General features: G+C 33.2%; 1 protein-coding gene across 5 annotated transcripts in view; it reads right to left on the bottom strand.

Moving 5' to 3' along the window:
- The window catches only part of SNTG1 (syntrophin gamma 1), a 1,241,132-nt gene that overhangs the window by 245,115 nt on the left and 972,032 nt on the right, over window positions 1-23,985 (bottom strand). For all 5 annotated transcript variants that reach the window (XM_056823896.1, XM_056823897.1, XM_056823895.1 and 2 more), the window contains one exon: window positions 751-789. In XM_056823896.1, the coding sequence (XP_056679874.1) occupies window positions 751-789 (39 nt within the window). The remainder of the gene's footprint in view (window positions 1-750; window positions 790-23,985) is intronic.

The raw sequence follows: 23,985 nt of genomic DNA, 5'->3' as shown, positions 1-23,985 counted from the left end.
TTAAAAATGTCATTTATGCTTGCTGAGCACAGAATAATGAAAAAGAAAGCTTCCTTATTCTTTAGGAGCTTATGCACTGGCAAATACCCCAATTTTTAAAGGGAAAGAAGGGAAATTGACATTATAGAATTGGTCCATATTGTAAGATTCTGAAATATATATTTAAAGGAATATTTATGTGGACTAATAAAAATTGAACAATACATAATGGCATGGGTCCATCATGACATTACAATCTAACCTAATTTATATTTTTACATTATCTAGTAAATTATTATTATTTTTATATAGATTTGTGGATTAGAACTTCAGAAATACTACAGAGTATTTTGTTACTATATTCTGAATAGAATAGATTGATAAGTATTAGATGAGAATTGGAGAAAGCTAGGTAACTCAGTGAATAGAGAACTAGGCTAACATTCAGTATGACCTTGGTTTAAATCCAGCTTTAGACATTTATTAGTTGTGTGATCCTGATAAAATCACTTAAAATCTCTGTTTTTCATCCACTGGAAAAGGAAACAGAAACCCACTTTAATATCTTTGTCATTGAGTATCTTCATGGAAAGTATAGACATTATATGGTTCGCAGAGTCATGAAGCTTTTACATCATAAAAATTTTTTTTGCAAACTGAGATGGAAAGTCAACTACTCTTTGACCATAAAGTTCCTCCATTACCATTATATAATATTATAGACATACTAAGTAATATAGATTTGGTTTTTGAAGTATTTTTCCATCTTACCTGCTGGTTTACAGGGAAGTTCCTATTGATTTTTTTAATCTGTAAAAAGAAAAGAAAAGAAAAAATCAAAATCTTTAAATACAAAAAAAAAGACAGCAATAGATCCCAATAATATTTCTGGAAGATATATTCATTAGTGTTACCAATATTATTCCTAATGCTCATGATGCAAATACTTCTTTAACAAAGTAGAAAATATTCTTTACATAATAACTTCTGAATGCCATTTTGGAAGAGTAATTAATTTCAATCTTAAGTACTGTCCCAATACAAAAGTTTATATGGAAATAATTCTATAGGATTTATTTATGCTATCCTGAAAGTTACTGGGCTAGCTACTTCATTTTTCTGGTTCATAATTTTGTTTTCTGTAAAATGATAAATTGAACTAGATGATTTCCTTCATTCTTTCTCCTAAAACTTTTTCTGTGATTGTTTGGTTTGAGAACCAGAACCATTTATAAAAGGTATGCCAAAGATAAAATTGTTTGTCAACCATCTACTCTATAAAACATCAAAAGCAATCTTACAGTTAACATTTAAAGTTTAAATATTAGAGTGAAAACGTCTGGTGCTTACATTTCTTTTTGCTAAGCTACCCACCATCCTGTCATTTTTGACTCAAGAGAGCTGAGGCAATAAGCAATCCAAACACTTGAGGATAAAATATGTCCACTGATATATTGTCAGACCAACCATCAAACAGAGCATAGCATTTACACTAAGCCAATTTAATATATGACATTTTATCACAATGTAAACGGAATCTTCTGAGAAAACAATTCCAATATTTCCTGACACCTAACTAAATATTTCCTCCAAAATGGCAATTCTTGAGTATTAATTTAAAGTAAATCCCAAACACTGCTGAAGTTCAATGTAGGTATAATGTCTTGTACTAACTCCATTTTTTTATCTGCTCAACTGAATCATCAACATGATGTGGAGATAAGTCTAGATTCTTGAAGGATGTACCATACTGCCAGTTCTCAAAAGTACTACTAAATTGGAAATATTTTTAAATTATCATAACAATGGAGAATTGTTTTAAGATTAATCTTACTAATTTCAAAGTGGCCATTCATTGGAACATTGTCAACCAAATAATTTTTTTTGGACATACTAATTTCAGTGGATATAAATTAGAAAATTATTATGCTTTAAGAAATAGACAGTTAATCAATTTCACCAGGAAACATATATGCACAGATGATATAGCAATTAAATTGTTTATGGAAATAAAATTTTAAATTAGAAGTCATATGATGATAAAAGAATTTATAGTATTGATTCTGAGACAGAAGGTAAGGGTTGGAAAAAATAAGAAAAAAAAAGAAAATGAAGGGAAGCTCATCAATTTAAGAATGGCTGAACAAGTTGTAGTACATGATTGTGATAGAATACTAATGTGCCATAAGAAATAACAAACAAGATTATCACAAAAAACCTGGAAAGACATATGGAGTGATGCAAACTGAAGTGAGAAGAACCTGGAGAATATTGTACATAATTACAACAATAATGTATGATGATTAACTGTGAATGATTTAACTATATTACCAAGGCAAGGATGGAGGACAACTCTTAAGAGATGCATAATAAAAAAGGATCATTGTCACAGAAGGAATATAGTCCAAATGCATATTGAAACATATAGTTCTTTACTTTATTTCCTACATTAACTTTTCTGTAGTGTCAATATGTATCTTGTTTTGTAAAAATGGAGACTTGAATCCAGGACTTCAATCCCCAGAAGTCCTTGCTCCACTTTCCCAGAATGCTTTGTAATATCACTGAATTCTCACCTGGGCGAAGATTCAGATGGGGTATTTAACCTGATTGGAAAGGCTTTTGGGCCTCTCTCTTTTCTTTCCTGTTTCTGCTTGCAAGCAGACAAGTCTCTTTTCAGAATGTAGGTGAGGTTGTGTCTAGGCCTCTCTGGGCTTAGACACGTGTTTTCTTATTCTGTATTTTCTTTAATCCTTAACTTTTAATAAACCTCTAAAAATATAATACTCCTTGCAGAGAGAAACTAATTTCTACCTCTATCAGTTTGCCCCCTAAATTCCCCCCTAAATTTTAATCTTTACAGTTTCAGAACATGATGAACAGGGAAATCATAATACATGTATGAACTCTATTATATTGCCTGCCTCTTGGACAGGGGGCAGGGGTGGAAAGGAAGGAAAAACAGAGAATGAGGCACATTTTTGGACATAGCTAATATAAGAATTTGTTTCTCTTGGTTTAGATTATTTATCATAATGTGCTACATATTTATAACAAATTATATATAAAGATTTACAAACTATTAACAATAATGGGAAATACTGCTCTGAATCACTACTAAAAGAGAAAAATTAAAACACTTTTGACATTGAACTTCATATATAGCAAATTTACCAACATGAAAGAGGTTGGGAAGAGCTTGCAATTGTACATTCATTCAGCCATTCTGGAATTAAATTTGGAACTATGAACATTAATGTACAGTTGATTTAACTAATTATATATTGATCCAAGAGATTTGGAAAATTATTTGGAATTACAAATAATATCCAAATTACCATGTCTTTAGGCATATACCCTAATATGGGTAAAGACAAAAATAAAAATTGAACCTTTATATTCAAAAATATAGCAAAACCTTTTTTTTTTAAATGGTAGTAGAAAAATAGTTGAAACAAAGTAAATAACCACTAATTGAGGAATGACACTCTAAGTTTTGGTATGTGGATGTAATGTTTGAAATTTAGTTAACTTTTATGGCTTTCCTAAAGCATGACCAAAATGAAAAATACTTATGTCTACATAAATGTATAAGGTTATTTTGTTTTGTTTTTTTTGTGACTTTGTAAAAAATAAGTTTCTATACCAAATACTTTGACATGCCATATTCTCTTAAGGTTGCTAGTGTTATTTTGGAAAATTGAAACATTGAAGTAGTAACAATTAAAATCCTCTAAAGCATGTTTTTTAACCATCAATAAAATAAAAACAATATTGCTAACTTTTTTAAAAGCTAGAAAAATTTTAAGTTCTAAAAACGTTGACATTTTCATGTTGTTCAATGAACAGATACCTCAACTGTTTCATTATTTGAGAAAAAAATGCTGTTCTTTTTAAGATTTACAAAGCATTTTTAACATAACACATTATCTTATATCATTCTCACAACAGTCCTGTGAGATAAGCACTAAGATTATTCTTATTTTACAGAGAGGAAAACTGAAATTGAGATTATGTGACTTGACTAAGATCACACAGGTAATCAGTTTCTAAGGTGGTATTCTAACCCAACTGTTCCAGATTATAAATCCATTACTTTACCTAAAATATCATATTGCCTATAATCTTTTGCCTCTCATTTAAATTAAAATTGTTTTACATTCACATTGTAGCTATATTTTTTGCATGACCAAGTATTATATTAAGAGAAACTGAAAAATTAGTCTCACCTTGAACAACATGAAAATGATGCCAGAATTAAATAGTTTAGATGATATGACAAAGAATGTAGTCATTGTAGTCTACATTATAATTCATGCTGCTTATGTAATGAAGTTATTGATCATGTTGGTTTTTATTTCTTTCTCTATCTGTTTTTTTTTTTGTTTGTTTGTTTGTTTGTGTGGTTTGGTCATGGCAGGTAAAGTATCAGTATGAAATGTATTTCTCCTATTTGCACTCACTTTAATGAAGAATTGCTATGCCTTGGGGGGGAATAATAGGTGGTATGAAACTGTGATAAGGAAAATGTTTCAAAGAGAATACAGAATAATTCTTAAATCTTAAATAAGAAAAAAATTAAAAATAAATTAGACATAAGTTTTCTGTAATTCTACTCTTCAAGGGTAAGCTCAATATGGTACAGTGGATAAAGCAATGCACTGAGAGAAAGGAAGATCAGAGTTCAAATCCTACTAATATTCATTAGTTTTGTGACCCTCACAAAGTCACTAATTTTGTTTTTCAGTTCAATAATTATAAATGAGGAGCTTTGGACTTGGTGTCCTTTGATAGTTCTCTTATTTCTAAATCTATGATTCAGTATGGGGAAGGATTGTGTCTTACATGCCTTTGCATCTACAACAGTCAGAATTCTAAAATCATTTGTAATTGACTTAATTCTTCAAATGATTAAAAATTGCATTTTCTTGAATCATATTGCTCATATATATTTAAGCTGAGTTCCTATGCAAAAACCAGTGATGCTGCCAAATAGAGTCACCATGTTGGTTCATGTAAGAGATTCCAAGGGTAACTTTAGAAACTATCTCCAATATCTTCTTTCAGATAACTAATACTTTGTCAATATTGGTTTTAAGTTCTTCTGAATATTTTAATTATTATGTTTTATACAAATTTCATACAATAATTGAGACTGGTACAATGAAGCATAGGGAGCCAAAGTATGCAAAAAATTTTGTTTACAGGGTAAAACAAGGTAGAATATTCAAGCAGTAACAATAAGGCTGTTTCCTATACTCTTCTTATTTTCCTGGAAAGCCTGCTCCTGGGACACCCTCTAATCCCTGTGGGGGCCACTCCCATGCTGGGACAGATTCCTTTATATATGAAAATTCAATGAGAAGTATGCAGGATTTTATGCACATTCATGCACAAATTTGTAGAGGCATATCTATGAATATAGTAGTAGTTGTAGTCTCTTGGTGACCGAGAATGACGATTGTCTTTGTGCATTATCATCTATTGATGCACCTTCATGTGGCTTTGGAGTCCAAAGGCTGAGGCGCAAGGTTTGTGGCACATGGGGCATGGGACTCCAGTTGTTACGGGAGGTGCGGTTGTGGCCTGGTGTCGGCATTCAGGCAAGACGTCGACGTCGCTCATCTTCAAAGGTGGTGGCGGCATGGTGAATGTGGGTTCGCCAGCTGCTTCTGACAGAGGCAGCGAGTTCTAGTTGCTTTGGTGTCATGCCAGCCCACTTCAAGTTTGACTTTAGCTGATCCTTGAATCTTTTCTTTGGCCGGCCTTGTTTCCTGAGTCCGGCTGACAGTTCACCATAGAATACCTGTCTTGGTATTCGCTGTGGGTCCATGCGGATGACGTGTCCAGACCATCGTAGCTGGGTTTTGAGGACCAGGAGTTCGATGCTGGTGGAGTTGGCTCTGTCAAGGACTTCCTGGTTGGTGATTCGGTCCTGCCATTGGATCCTCATGATTGACCGGAGAGAGCGCTGGTGGAATTGCTCCAGCTGTTTCATGTGCTTCCGGTACAGTGTCCATGTCTCACAACCGTACAGGAGCGAGCTGAGGACCACTGCCTTGTACACTTTGAGCTTCGTCGCAGTGCTTACACCGCTGTGTTGGAGGACTTTGGAGTGCAGCCGCCTGAGTGCCTGGCTGGCCTTTTGGATCCTGGCATTAATCTCGTGGTCTAGAGACCCATTGTTGGCGATGGTGCTGCCCAGGTACTTGAAAGTGTTGATGTTAGAAAGCTGCGTGCTGTAGATTGTAATGCACGGCTGGTTCTTTGGCCTCCCTGGTGCGGGTTGGAACAGCACCTCTGTTTTGCTGCGGCTGATAGTCAGGCCAAACAGTTTTGTTGCGGTGGAGAACCTGTCCACAATGGTTTGGAGATGATTTTCTTGGTGGGCCATGAGAGCACAGTCATCTGCGAAGAGAGCTTCCAGGATGAGTCTCTCTGTTGTCTTTGTTTTTGCAGTCAGGCGGCGAAGGTTGAATAGTGAGCCATCCAGTCGGTATTTGATGTAGACGCCCAGGTCTAGATCCATCACAGCATGTCGTAATACTTGGGTGAAGCATCGGCTGAATAGTACCAGAGCAAGGACACAGCCTTGTTTCACACCATTGGAGATGTTGAAGCGATCAGAAGTCTCTCCACCAGATAGGACTTCCCCTGTCATGTCGACATGAAAGAGCTGGATCAGTTTGACGAATTTTGCTGGGCAGCCGAGCTTGCTGAGGATCACCCACAATGCGTCCCTATTCACTGTGTCGAACGCCTTAGTCAGGTCTATGAAGACAATGTAGAGACTCAGGTTCTGCTCAAGGCATTTTTCCTGCATTTGCCTCACCGTGAAGACCATGTCGATGGTGCCACAATCTGGTTGGAAGCCACATTGTGATTCAGGCAGGTTCTGCTCTGAAACAGATGACAGGAGTCTGTTGAGTATAACACAGGCGAGGATCTTTGCAGCAGTGGAGAGTAGTGAGATGTCTCTGTAGTTGTCACAGGCTGCTCGTGAGCCTTTGTTCTTGTATAGGGCTACGATGGAGGCAGCTCTGAGTTCTGGGGGCATGTCTTCCTCTTCCCATATTCTGGTCAGCCCTATGTGGAATGCCTGAAGCACCTTTCCATTTAAGGCCTTGTACACCTTGTTTGGGATCCCGTCTGTACAGGGTGCCTTGCCTGCACTCATTTGTTTAATGGCTTTTTGGACTTCCTCTATTGAAGGAGGGACGTCAAGTTGTTCAATGGTGAGGTTTTGGAGGATCTGATCAAGGACGCTTTGGTCGACTGAAGAGGGTCGGTTGAGAAGCTGACTGAAGTGTTCTTTCCACCTGTTGCTGATACCTTTTTTTTTTATCTTTTATGACATTCTATGAATGTACACACACCTAAACACACTTCCTCCTTGGGAGGCTCCTTATCATTAGATAATGCCTAACTGCAAGGCTACCCTTTTATCAAATTCATGTCTCCAAGTAATGTTCCATGTTTCAACATTTGACATACACTCCTTTCCTACCTTGAAGATCTTTAATTTGGTTGCTGATGCTGATGTTCTATTGTTTTTGCATACTGAACTAAAGAGGCACAGTTTTAATACTGAAATGTTACAGCCTTGTCTTAGTGGGAAAAAAAAAGTTTATTCTACTTTCCCAAATTTTCCACTAATGATTTTATTCCTTAATCATAGCTCTATCTCTCCACCTTCACCCCATGAAAAGGTTACTCAATATAGTTTTCTCTGGACATCTAGAGTACATTTAAACTCCAAAGAAGACAGTTGCTTTTGTTCAATTGTCACCTAAAAAAGTCTTTTGATTTTAAAAGTTTGAAAGCTGCAGGCTCTGTGTAATTAATAATTTAAGAGGACAGAAAGACATCTGTCAGTTTCTATGTTCAGCAGGAAATTTTTAGTGTAGCAAAACTTTTGTGCTTGTATATAAAGCAAATTTTTTTCAGGGTTTAGAAAACCTCTTCAGAAAAGAGTATATCTCAGATAGAAAGATTCATGGGCACCTTTAACAGCATGCAAAGTTCAGAAAGTAACCAAAGCCATATGTCTTCAAAAGCAACCTATGTAGACAGTATGAAACAGTCATCTGTAACTACACAGGCCACTTGTGATTTGTGTAGAGAACAATGTATACTTTCTACTCCATTAACTTGTTAAGAAAAAAAGAGTGACAACAACAACAACAACAAATAAACCTTGGTACCTAGTTACGATAACATGCAAACATTAGGAACATAAGCAGTGCTTACTGATGTGATTGACACATGCACTCTATATTCAATTTTTATGTTAAACTCAGTGAGAACAGGGACAATTAAAATATTGTATAGTGTCTGCAAAACACTAATTATTTGTTAACTAGTAGATTTTTAACCAGAATTCATCTAACATTTTAAGGTCTGAAAAACTCTTTATAGAGGTTATCTCATATGATCTGCACAATAATCCTGAAGGTAGATACTATTGTTATCCTTATTTTATAGTTGCATAAACTGAAACTGAGGAAACTTAAATAACTTTACCAATATCACATAATTAATAAGCTGTCAAGCTTGGACTTGAATATAGACCTTCTGTTTTCTATTACACCGTGATGGATTCGGTAATATTTTTATCTCTTTTCCTCTCCCATCAAGCACAGGTTGTTACCACCCCAAACCCTCCACTGTTTTCTTGAAATGTTCTCATTTATTTCAGCTTCTGAGGGCCCCCTTCAAAACCCATTTCAAGATATATATCCTACAGTAGACTTCAGATGAATCTCTAAACTGCTAGTCTCTTTCTGAAAATTATTTTGCATTTACTCTTTATATTTTGTATATGTATATGTTGTTTTATTTGATAGAATGTTATCTCTTTGATGGCAAATTTTCATTTTTTAAATTAATTCTCTTGTTCATCAGTTCTTATGGGTACAGTAGTATTGCACAACAATCATATATCACAACTTGTGCAGCCATTCCCCAATTAATGGACATCCTTTCCATTTCTGATTCTTTACTACCCCAAAAAAACTGCTATAAATATTTTTGTACAGGTAGGTCCTTTTCCCATACTTTTGATCAGCAGACTTATTAGTGGTATTTCTGGGTTAAAGGGTATAAACAGTTTTATGAATCTTTAGACATGATTCTAACATTTTGTCTTAATTTTGTCTTTGTCTCCCTAGCTACCTAATTCTGCAAACACTTTATTGTTTGTTTATTGGTTGATTCTCTCTCCTGTGATATGGAAATCACTTTAAAAGACTGATATATATTAATTTAAGGTCACCAAGGAATTCAGCTATGTAATTCCTAAATGAAAACTCAAGTCAGCCGTCAACCTTTTTATGGTGTTTTAATTACAAACAGGAGGAAGAAAAGTATTAGAGGGGGAGAGAGAGAGAGAGGGAAAGGGGAGAGAAGGAAATAGGGCTTAAATACCCACTCTGCTTAGGCTGAGCCAAAGGCCCAAGGCCATGGATAGCAGAGGCAAAGAAAAGAGATCAGTCCCTGTCACTCATGTGACCAAAATGGAGAAACAATCTGTGGACTCCTCCACTCCAAACAGCAGACTCCAACCACCTTCTCCCTCCACACAGGAAGTCCCCAGAACTCCTGAGCTGTCCTCTACCTCACTTCCTGTGTCTTACCTGTGCCAATGGTGGCTCTAGCTTAACCCAGGACCGCCCAGAGGTCTGTCCCCTTTGCACATGTCTGTTGAAGGCCATATTCTCAAATAATTAAATCTTGAGCTTTGCTGCAGCCCTTCCTAAATCCTGTTACCCCCAGTAGGGTGGAGATTGTAGTTTCCAAGACCTGATTCTGTCATTCCAAGTATCTCTATTGTTATTGATCAGGAAATAGCCAAATCTCATCCTCTAAAGAATGGTTTGAACAGGATTGAGTAGTTTTGAAATTTACACTCCCCACAATACATATCACCATATCTTGAAAATTATTGGTATTCCAGAACTTTCAAGTCATTTGGTGCATTTCTTGTAACATTTATGTTACTAGATTCCAGTAAACATTTACTCCTTATTATAAAAAGACTACTGAGTGTGATTAATTTCTTTGTAATCACTACTACTGTTTTTTCCCTTACTATTAATCATAGCCCTTATAGTTTTATCAAATTCAGCTGGTGACCCACAATTATAGTCAGATTATGGCCTGCATAAATAAGCCTTTATATATAACTAATGGGATGCTGAGATGATTACCTCCCATTCTACTTCTGGTAAACTTCCAGTAACCTATTTTGGATGTATGGAATCTCATCATTTGAAATGGTGTATTTTAGATTAAATAATTGCCTCCTTTAGAAATATAAAAGCAGCGATGACAAGATTTTTAGTCCTTGGCTATTTATAATTGCTTATGCATTAATTTATGATCTCTATGAAGAGGTAGAATGATAACAATAGATATAAAATTTATATAAAGAATAAGTTCAGACAGAATAATTTCTCATCACTAGATGCTAAATTCAGGTAGGAAGATTTTTAAATCAAGGAAAATAAATACTGGATTAAAATAAATAATTTGCCATCTCCTTTTCAACTCTCAGATTTAATGATGAAATGATGCTAACAATACCTCATGGAGATCATTATTTTGGATATGGAACTAAAACGTTGAGGTCTCTTTAGCTGAGGGATGTGGTATAGTGAAGATAATGGCTACCTAGAAGAATGAAGATTTTTCCCATTCACTTGGTCATATAGTGTTGAAAAAAAGTGTAAACTGAGTAAGTACCATAAGTAAATAAAAGAAGAAATCAAATCATACGTAAAAAGTTACCAAAATTTGTTAGCATTTCATAGAGTCCATAGATTTAGTAATAGAAGGTCCCTGAGAAGCCATATAATCTGACTTTCACTTTATTTAGATTAATTTGATCTAGAGTTTCACATTTATTTTTATTATCCATATTCAGTGTAATGGTTACATAGACATTAGGCCAGAAACATAATTTCTAATTCTCTTTGCTATTTTTCTTTATTTCTTATCAATTTTTATTCACAGTGATTCCTTTATATAGCATACCTTTATCCTCACCCCCCAATCTCAATAAACAAAGAAAAACAGGTAAGCAAAAGCAACCATTAAAACATCCATGTCTAACTGTGTGGACATTATTTCACACCATAATCCCCTAACTCTACTGAAAAGAGAAAGAAGAAATATCTTTCATTTTCTGGTCTCTACAGACAAGATTATTCCTTACAAATAATCTGAGTAACTCAGGGACTATTAGTATTTCATGTATTTGTGAAGTCATTCACATAAGGAACAGTGGATATAGAGCTGGCATTAGAGGAAGGAAGACGTAACTTTAAGACATGCCTTTAACACTGAATTGCTGTCTCTTAAATGTCAAGTAACCACTTAATACCACCAGGGAATTCTCTGAGCCTGCATTTTTCACAACAGATGACCTAATTTGGTATTGGACACAATCTAAACTACTCTTCTCCTATTTAATTTTTAATTTAACATTTTGTGTATATGTACTAATATCTATATCTATATCTATATCTATATCTATATCTATATCTATATTATATATACCTACATACATAAGTTCAAGCTTTATAAATTGTCTTTCCAAGTGCATGGCATAATATGAGACCTAATAACTCTTCATGCACTTGTTTCTTCATATGTGGAGTGTCAAGACAAACTTCTTTAAGTAATAGCAGACCTCTTCTAGATGGGCTTTACAGTATGCTAACACCAACACAAAAAGAATAGTAACCTTCAAACAAGAACATCTGGAGGGCTTCATCATCCAAAGGAAATCCTTCTTCTACTTGGACACCACTGCATCTCTCAATAGAGAAGTCAGTATTTTTGAGGGGTGGGGAGGGAGGAGAAGTCTATCTCTCCCTCTTGTATAGTTTGCTTGAAATATAGGGTTAAGAAATCATTCATAAAGGTTATTTCTGCTGTTATAATTATATAGGTCTCCTGAATGACCTATGTGTAACTATGGGAGATAGTTTGTTAGAACAGAACCTTTAGGGTAGTACTTTAATCTATTAAATTAAATTATTTTCTATAATCAAAAAATAATAAGCACTTTGAGATATTGTATTTGCTACTTCTTTCAGGTAATTTGACAGTGGTAAAAGTATGGTCCATCATTGAATACACTAGTGAAAACCTCCTTGTTCCTAAGATACACCTTCATAAGGATACCCGTTATAAATATATAGATAATTCTCAGATATATATATATGTATATATTAGTTAGAAAGTAAACACATTGTAATTTAGTTAATATTCTGTTGATTACATTATTTTGTTGCCATTAATAAGTTCTGATTACTTCTCCATATTTTAATGTCGTCCTCTTTTTCAGATAATTGTGCCATCTCCAGTAGAGATCTCTTCTGTACACATTTGTTCATATCTTCCTCCCTTTCCCCTCTTTCCCCTCTTTCCTCATCTTAGTTCCATTTGTACCTTTCCTACAATCACATCAGACAAAACTTTTATGTTAGAATTCAAGTGTGGTGGTTATAGCGAGTTTGATGTTATAAGCAATTCGTTACATAAATCCTTATGGATTTTTTAATCTTTTCAATTTTATTATTCTACATTCATTTTCATACTTACTTGCCTCCCTTTCCTGGACTACTTTACTTAGTTGAACTTTGTATCATTCTATCTTTAAACTAGATTTACCCTCAACCAATTCTCTCTGTTTTAGAAAATAGTTCTACTTGCAATTGTTGTACAGTAATTTTGTATAGTGATTATAGAGTACTCATTCTTCTCACATCTTTCATCCTAAAAATTTTATGAACAAATTTATATTCCAAACTGGTGTACCTGTTAGCTATCATTATTTTTCTGATTGACTAGTAAGTCAAGTGTTTTCTGACTAAGATTTTTTTTTGTCCTTATCTCATTATGAAAATTTATTTACAACAATTTAAATTCTGAATAAAATTACTATAAGTGATTTTGGCATAATTTGTTGTGACCCAGTTTTCATTATAAATTCCTTGTTTAAATAATTTCAGATTGGGTTGTTTTGACTGAATGCCATCTCTTTTTTTATCATTCTTTCTCCTGGCTGCTTAATAAGTATGATCTTTGCTTGAGAAAGTTGGTGGTCTGATTGTATGCTGTCAAGAGACTCAGGAAGCACACCTAAATCAGGAATGAGTTCATCCTTGTCTATTAAATTGTTTTTCATGTTATCTGTTATCATGTCCAAAGTTCATCTATTCTTTTCCCAAAGCACTGACAATACAAAGATAAAATGTTTCTTTGTAGTTTGAAAATCTTTAGTTTCTTTCATTACTTTTTGATTCATGTTTTCTGTTATATTTTTCCCATCCTCCCTGACTTCTCCTTTTGAAATTGTCATTAGGTATCAAAATATATATGGATTTAATTTGAAGAGAAGTTGACTTAGTTATAAAATTTCTCTGCCTTTTTGTCCTTTGCAGCTAATATTAATGTAAAGGCAGCATTTATTTTCAGTGAAATTGCAGGTTCATATTTTTAAAATAAAATCCTTAATTATTATGTTCAGTCATTTCTTGCATTAGGTTGATAGATAAAACAATTTCCTAGATAAAATGGCAAATATATTATTACTTTTTCAGTTATGTGTATTATACATATATATTTAGATAGTATAACTATATCCAATTATATAATGATAGATAATTGATCTTTTTAAAAAATATCCAATTTTCCAGTAATTTTTAATGAAAAATTATTTTACTACCCAATATTTTCAAAGTATATCTTTGCTAAATGTACTAAATATAAGTCCTTGTAATTGTATGAAGTGGGTTTTATTTCTGTGTCACTGAAATAATTCTCTTTCCTTATTCTAACATTTCAGACATGGCCATTAAGCCTACATTGTAGGCTCACCCTAGAACTTCTTGGCCTCATAGTCATTCTAGTCCCCTTTTCTTATTGGTGAGTTCCTCTTGAAGCCTGCATTTTGGAGGACTAAATCTGGCCAATATTCATACTCCTTCTGGCTTTCCTTCTGACTCTCTTGAACTACATTAACACCATTCCACATCTCCTTTAACCCCCTTTCCAGGTTTTTTTTTTAATGATCTTCTTGTTTGTCATTCCTCATTGCATTAACTGAATTTGTTTTATTAGAGATGCTTATACTGTATGTCTTAACAGTTTGTGGCTTACATGGTTTACACTTGTTTTATTATTTTCAAGGACATTTCTCTTTCAAATGGTTTTCCTTGACTTGTTTGATGACATACAGAAATGCATATTATTTTCTGAGTTAATCTTATATCCTAAAATTTTAACAAAGTTTTTTTGCTACTTCATTTCATAGTTTGTTGATCTTCTTGAAGTTAATAGGTATGCAAAAGGCATCCACAAATAGGAATATTTAAATGTCTTTTTTTGCCAATGATTATTGCTCTAGTTTATTTTTATTCCTTATGGTTGTTATTAAGATTTATAAAACCATAGTAAATTTTAATAGGGATTCTCTTTTTATTTTATTTCTAATTTTTCTTGGGGATATTCAAGATCATATTTAAAGTTGAAAGAGACCTTAGTGCCAGTTAGCACATCTTGCTCATTTTACTGATGAAAAACTTGAGGTCCAAAGACATTAAATGACTTCCCCAAAGACAGACATATAGACAGTAGATAAGGTAATGTTTGAACCTAGGACATTTTACAACATATTCATTGTTCTGTTTTTTTTTTCTTTTTTTGGCCCCTATCATGACTGGCCAAACATTATTCCAGATGATGCCTAACTTTTCTGATTTTGATAAAATATTTCTGAATGACCCCAGAGGCAGTCACTTGTATGTTTTAGTTGTATCTAACTCTCTGTGAATCCATTTGGGGTCATCTTCCCATTTCTTCTTGAGATAATTTTAGATATAATGGAATTGAGGAAAATTGGGATAGATGACTTGCCTAGGATCACACAGCTAGTAAGTGTCTGGGGTCAGATTTGGACTAAAAGAGAAGAATCTTCCTGATTCTAGGCCTGACATTCTATCCACTGTGTCATATAATTGCCCTTAGGGCAGTCACATAAAGGGTGTCACATAACAACTGCTGTACATTACCAAATCTCAAATGGGAACTTTCTTATGTCCTCATTAATATTAGTACTTTCCCTCTGAGACTACTCCTATCATATCCTTTAGATATCATTTGTATATAGTTGGTTGATTGCCATCTCTCTCATCAAACTGTGAGTTACTTAAGAACAAGGAATATTTTTATTCATTTGACTTTTCCTTGTATTTCCTGCACTTAGCATGGTGCTTGAGACATAATAGGCAATGAATAAAGTCTAGCTGACTAACTGACCTGATCATATGGAAACAGTACTTCTACCTGTATTGACTCTTTTAACTCCCATAGCAGATGTTTCAAAATGTGTCCTTATTCATGAAGTATCATGTACACCTTATGTACCTTCTCAGCTGTAGATCTTACTTAATACCTTACCAAGTAAATAAAAAACATTGGCCTGAGTGCTATCTTCTCATTCTACAACTGAAAATAATCATATATCATTCTCTAATTTTTCCTCCTTCATAAAGTCTCTAAAAAAGAAGCTGGCACCAAACCATGGCTAGTCTTACTTCTTGTACCCTTCATCCTATCATCTCAAATCTTCTTAGGAATTCTCCTCCTACAATTACTCTCTTTTCTATAATATGTAATCCTTCTCTATCTGCTGAATACAAATATGTGCTTTATGCTGAGGTCTCTGTTATCATAAATAACAAGATAAACTACAAACAACCATATTTTACCATCTCTATTACTCATTAACAATATTCTTTCTTCAAAGAGACAAAAGTTCTATTAATCTTCAGATGCAGTGATATCTTTTCTGTTTTCAATTTTCAAAATGTCTCTATAGCAGTTAACACTCTTGGCCATTCTATGTATGCTCTTGGATAATTTCTACTCTGTAGGTTTTCATAGCACTTCCTTTTTAGTTTTCCTCCAATCTGTCTATACACTCTTCAGTTTCCTTTGTTGAAGCATGATATTCGTATGACTCCCAAACTGTGGATGTACTTCAAGATTCTGGCCTTCTCCCATTGCTAAAGCTTTATTATTTTATCTCAGCAGCATTTCTTGCCTATTCCTTTTCTCTCTACCCACATCATGACCAATGTAGTTGAGATTCTTATTACCGTTTGACTGGGCTATGTTGGTAATTTTTTCTCCAGCCATTCCATACTCTGCAGAGCTGCCAGATTAATTTCACTGAATCACAGATCTCATTATATTATTTCTCTACTCAGGAAATTCTTGTCTTACTTTTGTGTCATTTAAAACTCTTGTCAATCTTCATCCATCTATCTCTCTACACTTACTATTCATTACAATATTCTTTTCTAATCAAATTGCCTTACTTTCTGTTCTTTAAATACCACATTCCATTTTCTACTGTGATCTTACATAGCCTGTCTCCAACAATGGATTGAACTGGGTTCTTACATTTTCCTTTTGGAAACTTACTTTATTTAGAAATGGACTTAATAGCTACCTCTCACAGAAGGCTTTTCTTGTTTCCATCGGCTTCTAGTACAGAGGTAAATTTGGGAAATTTTGGTTTATAACTTAAATTTATTTTAATTGAATTTCAGTAAAAATGGTTTTCTTTGTAATCTATGTATTATATCTTACACACTTAAAAGCATTAATTATGGTGGAACCCATGCCCTTTACCAGACTGCAAAAGTAATCTATGACCCAAAAATGGTTGAGATTGTATTCTAGTCTTCTCTTAGAGAAAACAAAGTCAACTGTAGAAAGTATCTCATATACTATTTATATATTCAGTAGTACCTCATTTTATGCTACCAATACATTCCCAAATCCTTAGTACAATTTGAAAACTATGCATAACAGGGAACTAATTATTAATAAATATTTTATATTAACATACATAGGCACTTTATGACCTTCCTTAGGCTCATCAGAGCTACTAGCATCATGACTCTTGTACTTTAAAGTCACTATTAAAAACTAGTATTAGTGAAACAAAGGGAATCAGTGCTCTGACACAGACACAACTCAGTAGAAGTGGAAATTCCAGAAAAAAACTGAGAGGAGAACTAATTTTTGGCATAAAATTATGATGATCCACAATAATGCTTCTCAGAGCAAAAATGAATACAACTGTGCAAACTACTGTGAGATTTTATACCACTAGGGAAAATGGTACAGATTAAATGCATAATTAAAAAAATGTATTTGACATATTTTTCTGCCTTTTTTTTACTGGCTAATCTTACATATATGAATCCACATGTGTTGAGTTAATATAAAATGAGGTCTTACTGTATTGGGTATTTCCTTGATCATTTATATGGTGGTGCTGAACATTGTATCCCTACATGTATATATGAGAAGCTCATTTAATTTTTGTCCTTTTATCTCCATGTATTTATTACCACACTAATTGGTTCACAGATCTAGAGACAGATGGGACACAGAAGCCATTTAGTTCTGCCCCCTTTTTAATAGGTGAAAAAAACTAAGGCTCAGGGAGGTTTAAAGGCTTGACCTAGGCTACATACATAGCTTTCATAAAGAGCAGATCCTCAGATACCACAGCTAGTGCTGTTTATATTACTTCTTTTCAAAATTGGTTAAATTAAAATAATTTGACTATATCAGGAGACCACACTTGGTGACAATTTGACTGAATATAGAATCAAAAAAAGAGCTTTCAACCTGTCATTTCTTCTCTGTGCTGGGTGGGCATTAAAGGAAAGACTGCTTTATCTCATTAAAAATACATATAGGCTATTGATTTACTGCTCAGAATAAAGCAATTTATAGGATTCGTTCATATTTTGAACATGACATTCTTTTGGCCATAATTAATTTCTTTAATGATTGAGGTGGAAGATAACTAACATCAGCCCTCAAGCTTTCAGGAATGAATCCTTTTACATGCTTTATGATTCAGAATTATGAAGTTTCACTATTTCTCTAAGTGTTCAAATTGACTCAAAATTATTTTTGGAGAAAAAAAAATAAAAGTTGGCCTTATATTGGGACATTCCTAAGACCCACTTCCAAGTGAATTGGCCTGATTTCTTGGAAGGAATATGAATCAAACTACCCAATTTTTATATTAGATTGTGAACTATCTGCCTTCCAAAGGTTGGTATCACAAGTATATAAAGATCTTATTAAATAAACAAAAAATGAAACATTAAGTTTTTACAGAAATTCAAATGTAAATTGATTGACACCTACCATTTGTGAAAAGTTTTATCATCAGGAGGCAAATGACTTGGACCTAGTTGAGCTTACTATAGAAATGTAAATAATTTTCCAATTTTATACCCAGCTTTCATAAATGACCAAAGGAGAAATATGTATTTGAAGAAAGTTCACGTATCTGTTACAAAAGTATATTTGAAGCCATTGACTTGCTTAACTCTCATAATGTTATTCTTAAATGTCAAGAAAAGCGCATGTGTCTTTTAACTTTACCACAATACCTGTATGAGCCAATTTTTTTCCTTTTGTCTTAGTTACTAGGAAATTCAGAGCTAAAATCAATAATCCCAAAGAGTAGCTACCTTATTTTAGGTGACTGTTCATAACTATTTCCCTGTGCATTTCCTCTCTCTTCTGATGTTCCTATTCCAAAGTTTTGTCTTAAATTCTTTTGGGACATAGGCAGAATATAATAAGTTTCTAAAGTATCTCCTAATTAATTCTTAATCCTATATTATGCCCTCAATTTATATTTATATATTTAATTGTTTGGGGCTAGAAAGGAACTCAGAGGCTGTCTAATTGTACCCTAGACATATTCTGCAAATGAAAAATTTTCAAATTCAAAAAAGATTGTTACCTTCTTTTCTCATACATATAATGTTTCCAAGATTTGAATCCAGATCATCCCGATTCTATAATTAGAACTCTGTCTACTTGATCACAATGACACATATAATATATATTATAAAGATTCAGAATTTAAAAAAAGTCAGTCTGGTTTTAATATCTTGGAATATAACTGTGGGTGTTATAGAAGTCTTTAAAGTTTGTACATCACTTTACATGTATTTTTTTCTTTCAATAATCATAACCCTGTTAGGTGGGAGCAATTTATTCCCATTTTCCAAAGGAGAAAACTGAAGTCATGGGAGGTTAAATGATTTGCTTGTTTTTGTATAATTATTGTCTGGCACAGGATGTAAACTCAAGTCTTTCTGACCATGAATTCAGTCCTTTAATTAGATTTTTAATGCATATACTTGCTCACCTCAAAAATATTTTTATACTAATTGGAACAACATAAATGAAAACTTGGAAAGGTGACACCTTACTTAAAGCAAAATGAATGTCCTAAAATACTTTTTATAATTCAATTTAATAAAGCTTATTTACTAGCCTTTAGTATATGAAAAGATCTAAAAGGGCTCAAATAAATACTTGATATTCAACTTCTTCTCTGAAAGTTGTGTTAAAAGAAAAAGGAAGTGGGCAAAAATCTGAGCAAAACTAACTTTATTGTGAGACACAGAATCTTACGTCTTACACATTTTACAAGTACAGGCAGTGATTCAACCAGAGTTTTTTGAACAGGCAACTTTCCGATGAAACTTCAGGTATAGGTGGCTCAGTTTCTTTATGTCACAACCTCAAAAGCATGTGGCAAGGTAGAGAAAGTGTAACAGGAACCCCTATTTTTCTTTTCATTGTTCTGGTGGTGGTATCTACTAAAAAGAAAATCCTTTTCTTGTATACATATGAAAGTCAAGTGGTCTCATTATACTTGAGTTATTTCATATCTCTATCTATCTATCTATCTATATGGAATATTTATATGGAAGTTATCCAAAGGCATTGTGATAATCAATGATGACAATATAAATGCCATGGTTTTTTCAAGAGACTTATTCAAAGATTACTGATGTAATTATGCTAATAATTTTTTGTCAAAACGTTTTTTTGGTTCCTGATAATATATTTTCCAATTCATATTTATAATGGTTTTCTAATGAAAATTTGTAAACACATTCCCTAATGTATGTAACACATAATTGGACAAAATTTGAGGGCAATCCATGGTGTTCACATTTTTGGAAGGTAGATAATTTAAGTTTGGTACATTATGGTGAGATCAATTTTGTGTCTGAAAGACAGCTTAAAAAATGTTTAGCAGGTAACTCAAGCATCAATGTAATTTGATTATTTCAATAATCAAGGATATCATGTAATACTATTGTTTACTAATTTTGTGAAAAATCTGGATTTTCAATAGCCTTCCTTGGCCTAACTAGGTTGTATTTTATTGTTATTAGTGTACATATTTTCCATTTTGCATTTGAACAAAATGTATTTTTGATATCTGGTGCTTTTTGAAACCATTTGGACAACCAGAAAATCTCCATACTTTCCTTTTTTTGAGGGTTCCTTCCCCTCTGATATCTTTGTTTTTCATGTTTATCATGTTTTTCATCATGGCAAAGTTTTTGATACATTTCAAATGTATTTATTTAATTCATTGTCCTCCTTTGATACTTCATGTTACAATAATTTAAAAAAATTCTTTTAAATTGTTGAATGTGAGAATATAGAATTTCTAATATCCTGTTGCTTTCTACATTATGGACCTCATGTTTCTAGTTAGTTCCCTTTCAGATAGTAAGATATCATTTAAGTTTTCACAAATTGTTACCAACTAGATTGTAGGATTATCATCTGATGCCTTAGATAGATCTCCAAGAGTTTTTTCAAATCTTTTCCTACCATGATACTTTATTACATCTTTTATTTAAGAATGTTTCTCAGTAGCTTCAAATTTTGTCTGTTGTTGTTTTTCTTAAATTATTTCTTTGTTAATTAATTTCTTTGGCTGTAAGATATCACATGAAGCAGTGCTAACTGAATAAGTTGTATCAAAAGATACCAATTTTCTAGTATTTACAGTTTATAGTCCCTGTCAGTCCTTTATGACTACCACAAGTAGTCCAGTATATACAAGTCCCTACGATTCATCAGACTGACTGACATTTCTTAACTTGGCCAACATTATCCTCACCCTCCATCCTAAATTTCACACTATGAAGTTTGGATTTGACTGCATTATCCTCATCATTACTTTTACTTTATTTAAGTTAAATAAGGAAGATTCATTCTTTGGGCTAAAAAGTGACAAAATTATACCTCTATGAATTTCTACATAAAACACAACAGATTCCTCACCAAAACCATTTATCTCTCTCAAAAAGAATCTTCAGAAAGGCCTTATAACAGTCAGAACAAAAAGACCAGACAAAGCTTAAACATAACAAAAGTCAAAATCATGACAGAATGAATTTCTACACAAAAGAGATTTCCTGAAACAAACTATAAATCATAATCCAAGGCTAAAGGTATCATGTAGCTTTGACAGGCATAAGCTTCACATATATTGATAGATTTTTTTCCTTTCCATTTTATAACAGCAGGTGATATGCCTAAGATTTTGGATTAAAATATAAAAGGTAGTTGTCTAATTTTTTAAATGGATTATTTTACACCAAGATTTTTTTGAAATATGTAACATCACTATCTGACTGCCAGACTTGTAGGGATTTAATAGAAGGGATTTACTAAGAATGTAAAAAAATAAGTTCATGCATAGTCATTTACTTCTATTCATGAATAATCATTGGGCTAACCATGTGATGACCCAGAACACAGTCATATCACTCATATTGCCTAGAAAGTCATGTCATTTGGAAAAAAAAATTGGATAAATAATGCATAACTTCCCAATTATGTTATGCATTTTGATGGGCATTTTATTGAATTAGTCAATAATTATTTTTCATTTGGACTAACATTAATGATAGATAATCAACAATATCCAGAATTTATAAGAAAGAGAAAAACTGATTATATTTCATTGGAAAAATCAGATATCATCTTCATTGATTCTAAGATACTCACTAATTTTTGGAAAAAGGACTCTCCCTTAATCTTTATAATAACACATCTTCAAAAGAGGACAATTTGACCATGAATCTTGGGCCATCACTATATTAGTAAAATTAAATATACAGGTTATTTAAAGAGCAAGGAGATTTTTATGATAAGTTTATATAGGTCCTAACACACTAGCAATGATTTGTAGGTGAGAAATATCAAATAACTCCTGCCCTGCAAGTCACCCCAGCCAGGGGAGGGAAGAAGTGCTCCCATTGGGTTGCTGGATAGAGGGGCAGTTGAAGTAAAAAAATATCCTGAGGGGAGGGGGAAAGTAACAAACTCTGGCAGGTAAAGGCAGGTACGCCCAAAGAAAGGGCATGTCCTCTCTGGCACATGTACCATAGGTTTACCACCATGAATCTAAGATCTCATGAGGAAAGGATGAAATCTGGTCATGAAATTGAAAATGAGGCAGGAAGTCTGAATCTTGGTCTTGTGTTAACTTCCCAATACTTTGTGAAAGATATTTTAGTGTATTAAGTAGAATTTTGAAGAACTACATATGGAAGAACTTGCATGATAATTACACAACCTAAGAATTTATGGATATATTTGTATAGGGTAAATGTACATGATAATGGGATCACAGATGCATTCAAGTTTTGAGGTATCATTACCAATACTAGTAGAATATTCACTTTTTATGCCTTAATTCACCTAAAATTCAATGACATAAATAGTATAAGGTTAGGCATATGAGAGGCTCAAAATATGAGCTATAGATGAAAGCTACAGATTCATAGTAATCACTATTGTAAAAACAAAATAATGTCATTAAGATAAGCAAAGGAAAATGGTGTTCATGTTTCGAAAAATAAGGTTTTGAAAACTTCCTCTCATAGAAACGAATAATATTGTTAAAAATTCTGTTCATTGTTGAGGGAAATGGTATTAAAGTATTCTCAGGGTGGCCTATGCTTTAAACTTTAGAGAATGGCCCAAAGGATGACAAAAGTATCAAGGGCATAAAATAAATATACCAGAAGAAAGATACTAAAAATGAGGGCCAAAATGGAACCTTTAGGGAAAAATCATTTTGGACTATTGCATTCACATTACAAAGGCAGATTTATCAGCAGTTTGCAGAAAGGTATATTGTCCATGGTGATGGTGCCCAGAGGTAGATATTATTATTAGTTTGCTAAATTTGTTTCAATAAAAATATTTTTAAAAATTCTTGCATTCCTTCCAAATCTGTTAAGTAGCATTGGAACAAATCCCTCTGAGCTTTGAAGAACTGCTCTTATCTTCCATAATGAAGATTTAGTTGTGAAATTCTTTATGAATATGTTCCTCTGTGTGTGCACACTCACATAAGGACATATATTTGCACATACATATGTACACATGGACATATGTGCATATATATATATATATATACACAGATAATTATATACTATTGGCTCTGAATTTTACTCAAGCTTAATACAAAAATCCATTAGGTTGGTTGCTTTGAAGCTGTTCATGCATATTTTAAAAATTAGAAATTTAGAATTTTAAAATAACCAAAAGAGGCAGAATTAGAAGAAAATAGTTTTATTTTATTTTGTTTTTGCTGCACTGCTACTGTTGAGAAGGAAGTTATGTGGCATTGTTGCAATAGTTCATAATAATAAAATATATCAGAAGTTCAAGAAATTTATTAGAGTTGATTAACTTTTATTAAATACCTACTACCATATGCAAAAAACAAGGCTATATTCAGGGTTTCAAAAATAGCAAAAAAAAAAATGCTTTTGGCCATGAGTAAAATTGCAGTCTCTTAGTGAGAATGGAATACATGCACAAATGTATTGGAACGAATTATTAATTAATGTGTGGAGCTATGAGAAAATTTGGGGAGGAAAAATCCCTTTTACCCAAAGAAATTAAGGCAGGCTTGATGAAGGAGAGGTAGCACCTGAGCTAAAAGTTGAATTAAGAAAAAATAATTATTTAATAGGCAGTTATGGAAGGAGCATATTAAAGGTCTGTTTTAGTGAACCTATAGCACATGTACCAAAGGGGGCTGCCCCCTTCACCCTT

Source organism: Monodelphis domestica, chromosome 3, assembly GCF_027887165.1.
Source record: "Monodelphis domestica isolate mMonDom1 chromosome 3, mMonDom1.pri, whole genome shotgun sequence".
NCBI classification, from domain to species: domain Eukaryota; kingdom Metazoa; phylum Chordata; class Mammalia; order Didelphimorphia; family Didelphidae; genus Monodelphis; species Monodelphis domestica.
The sequence above is the reverse complement of the archived record's forward strand: the minus strand, read 5'-3'. Positions and strand labels throughout refer to the sequence as shown.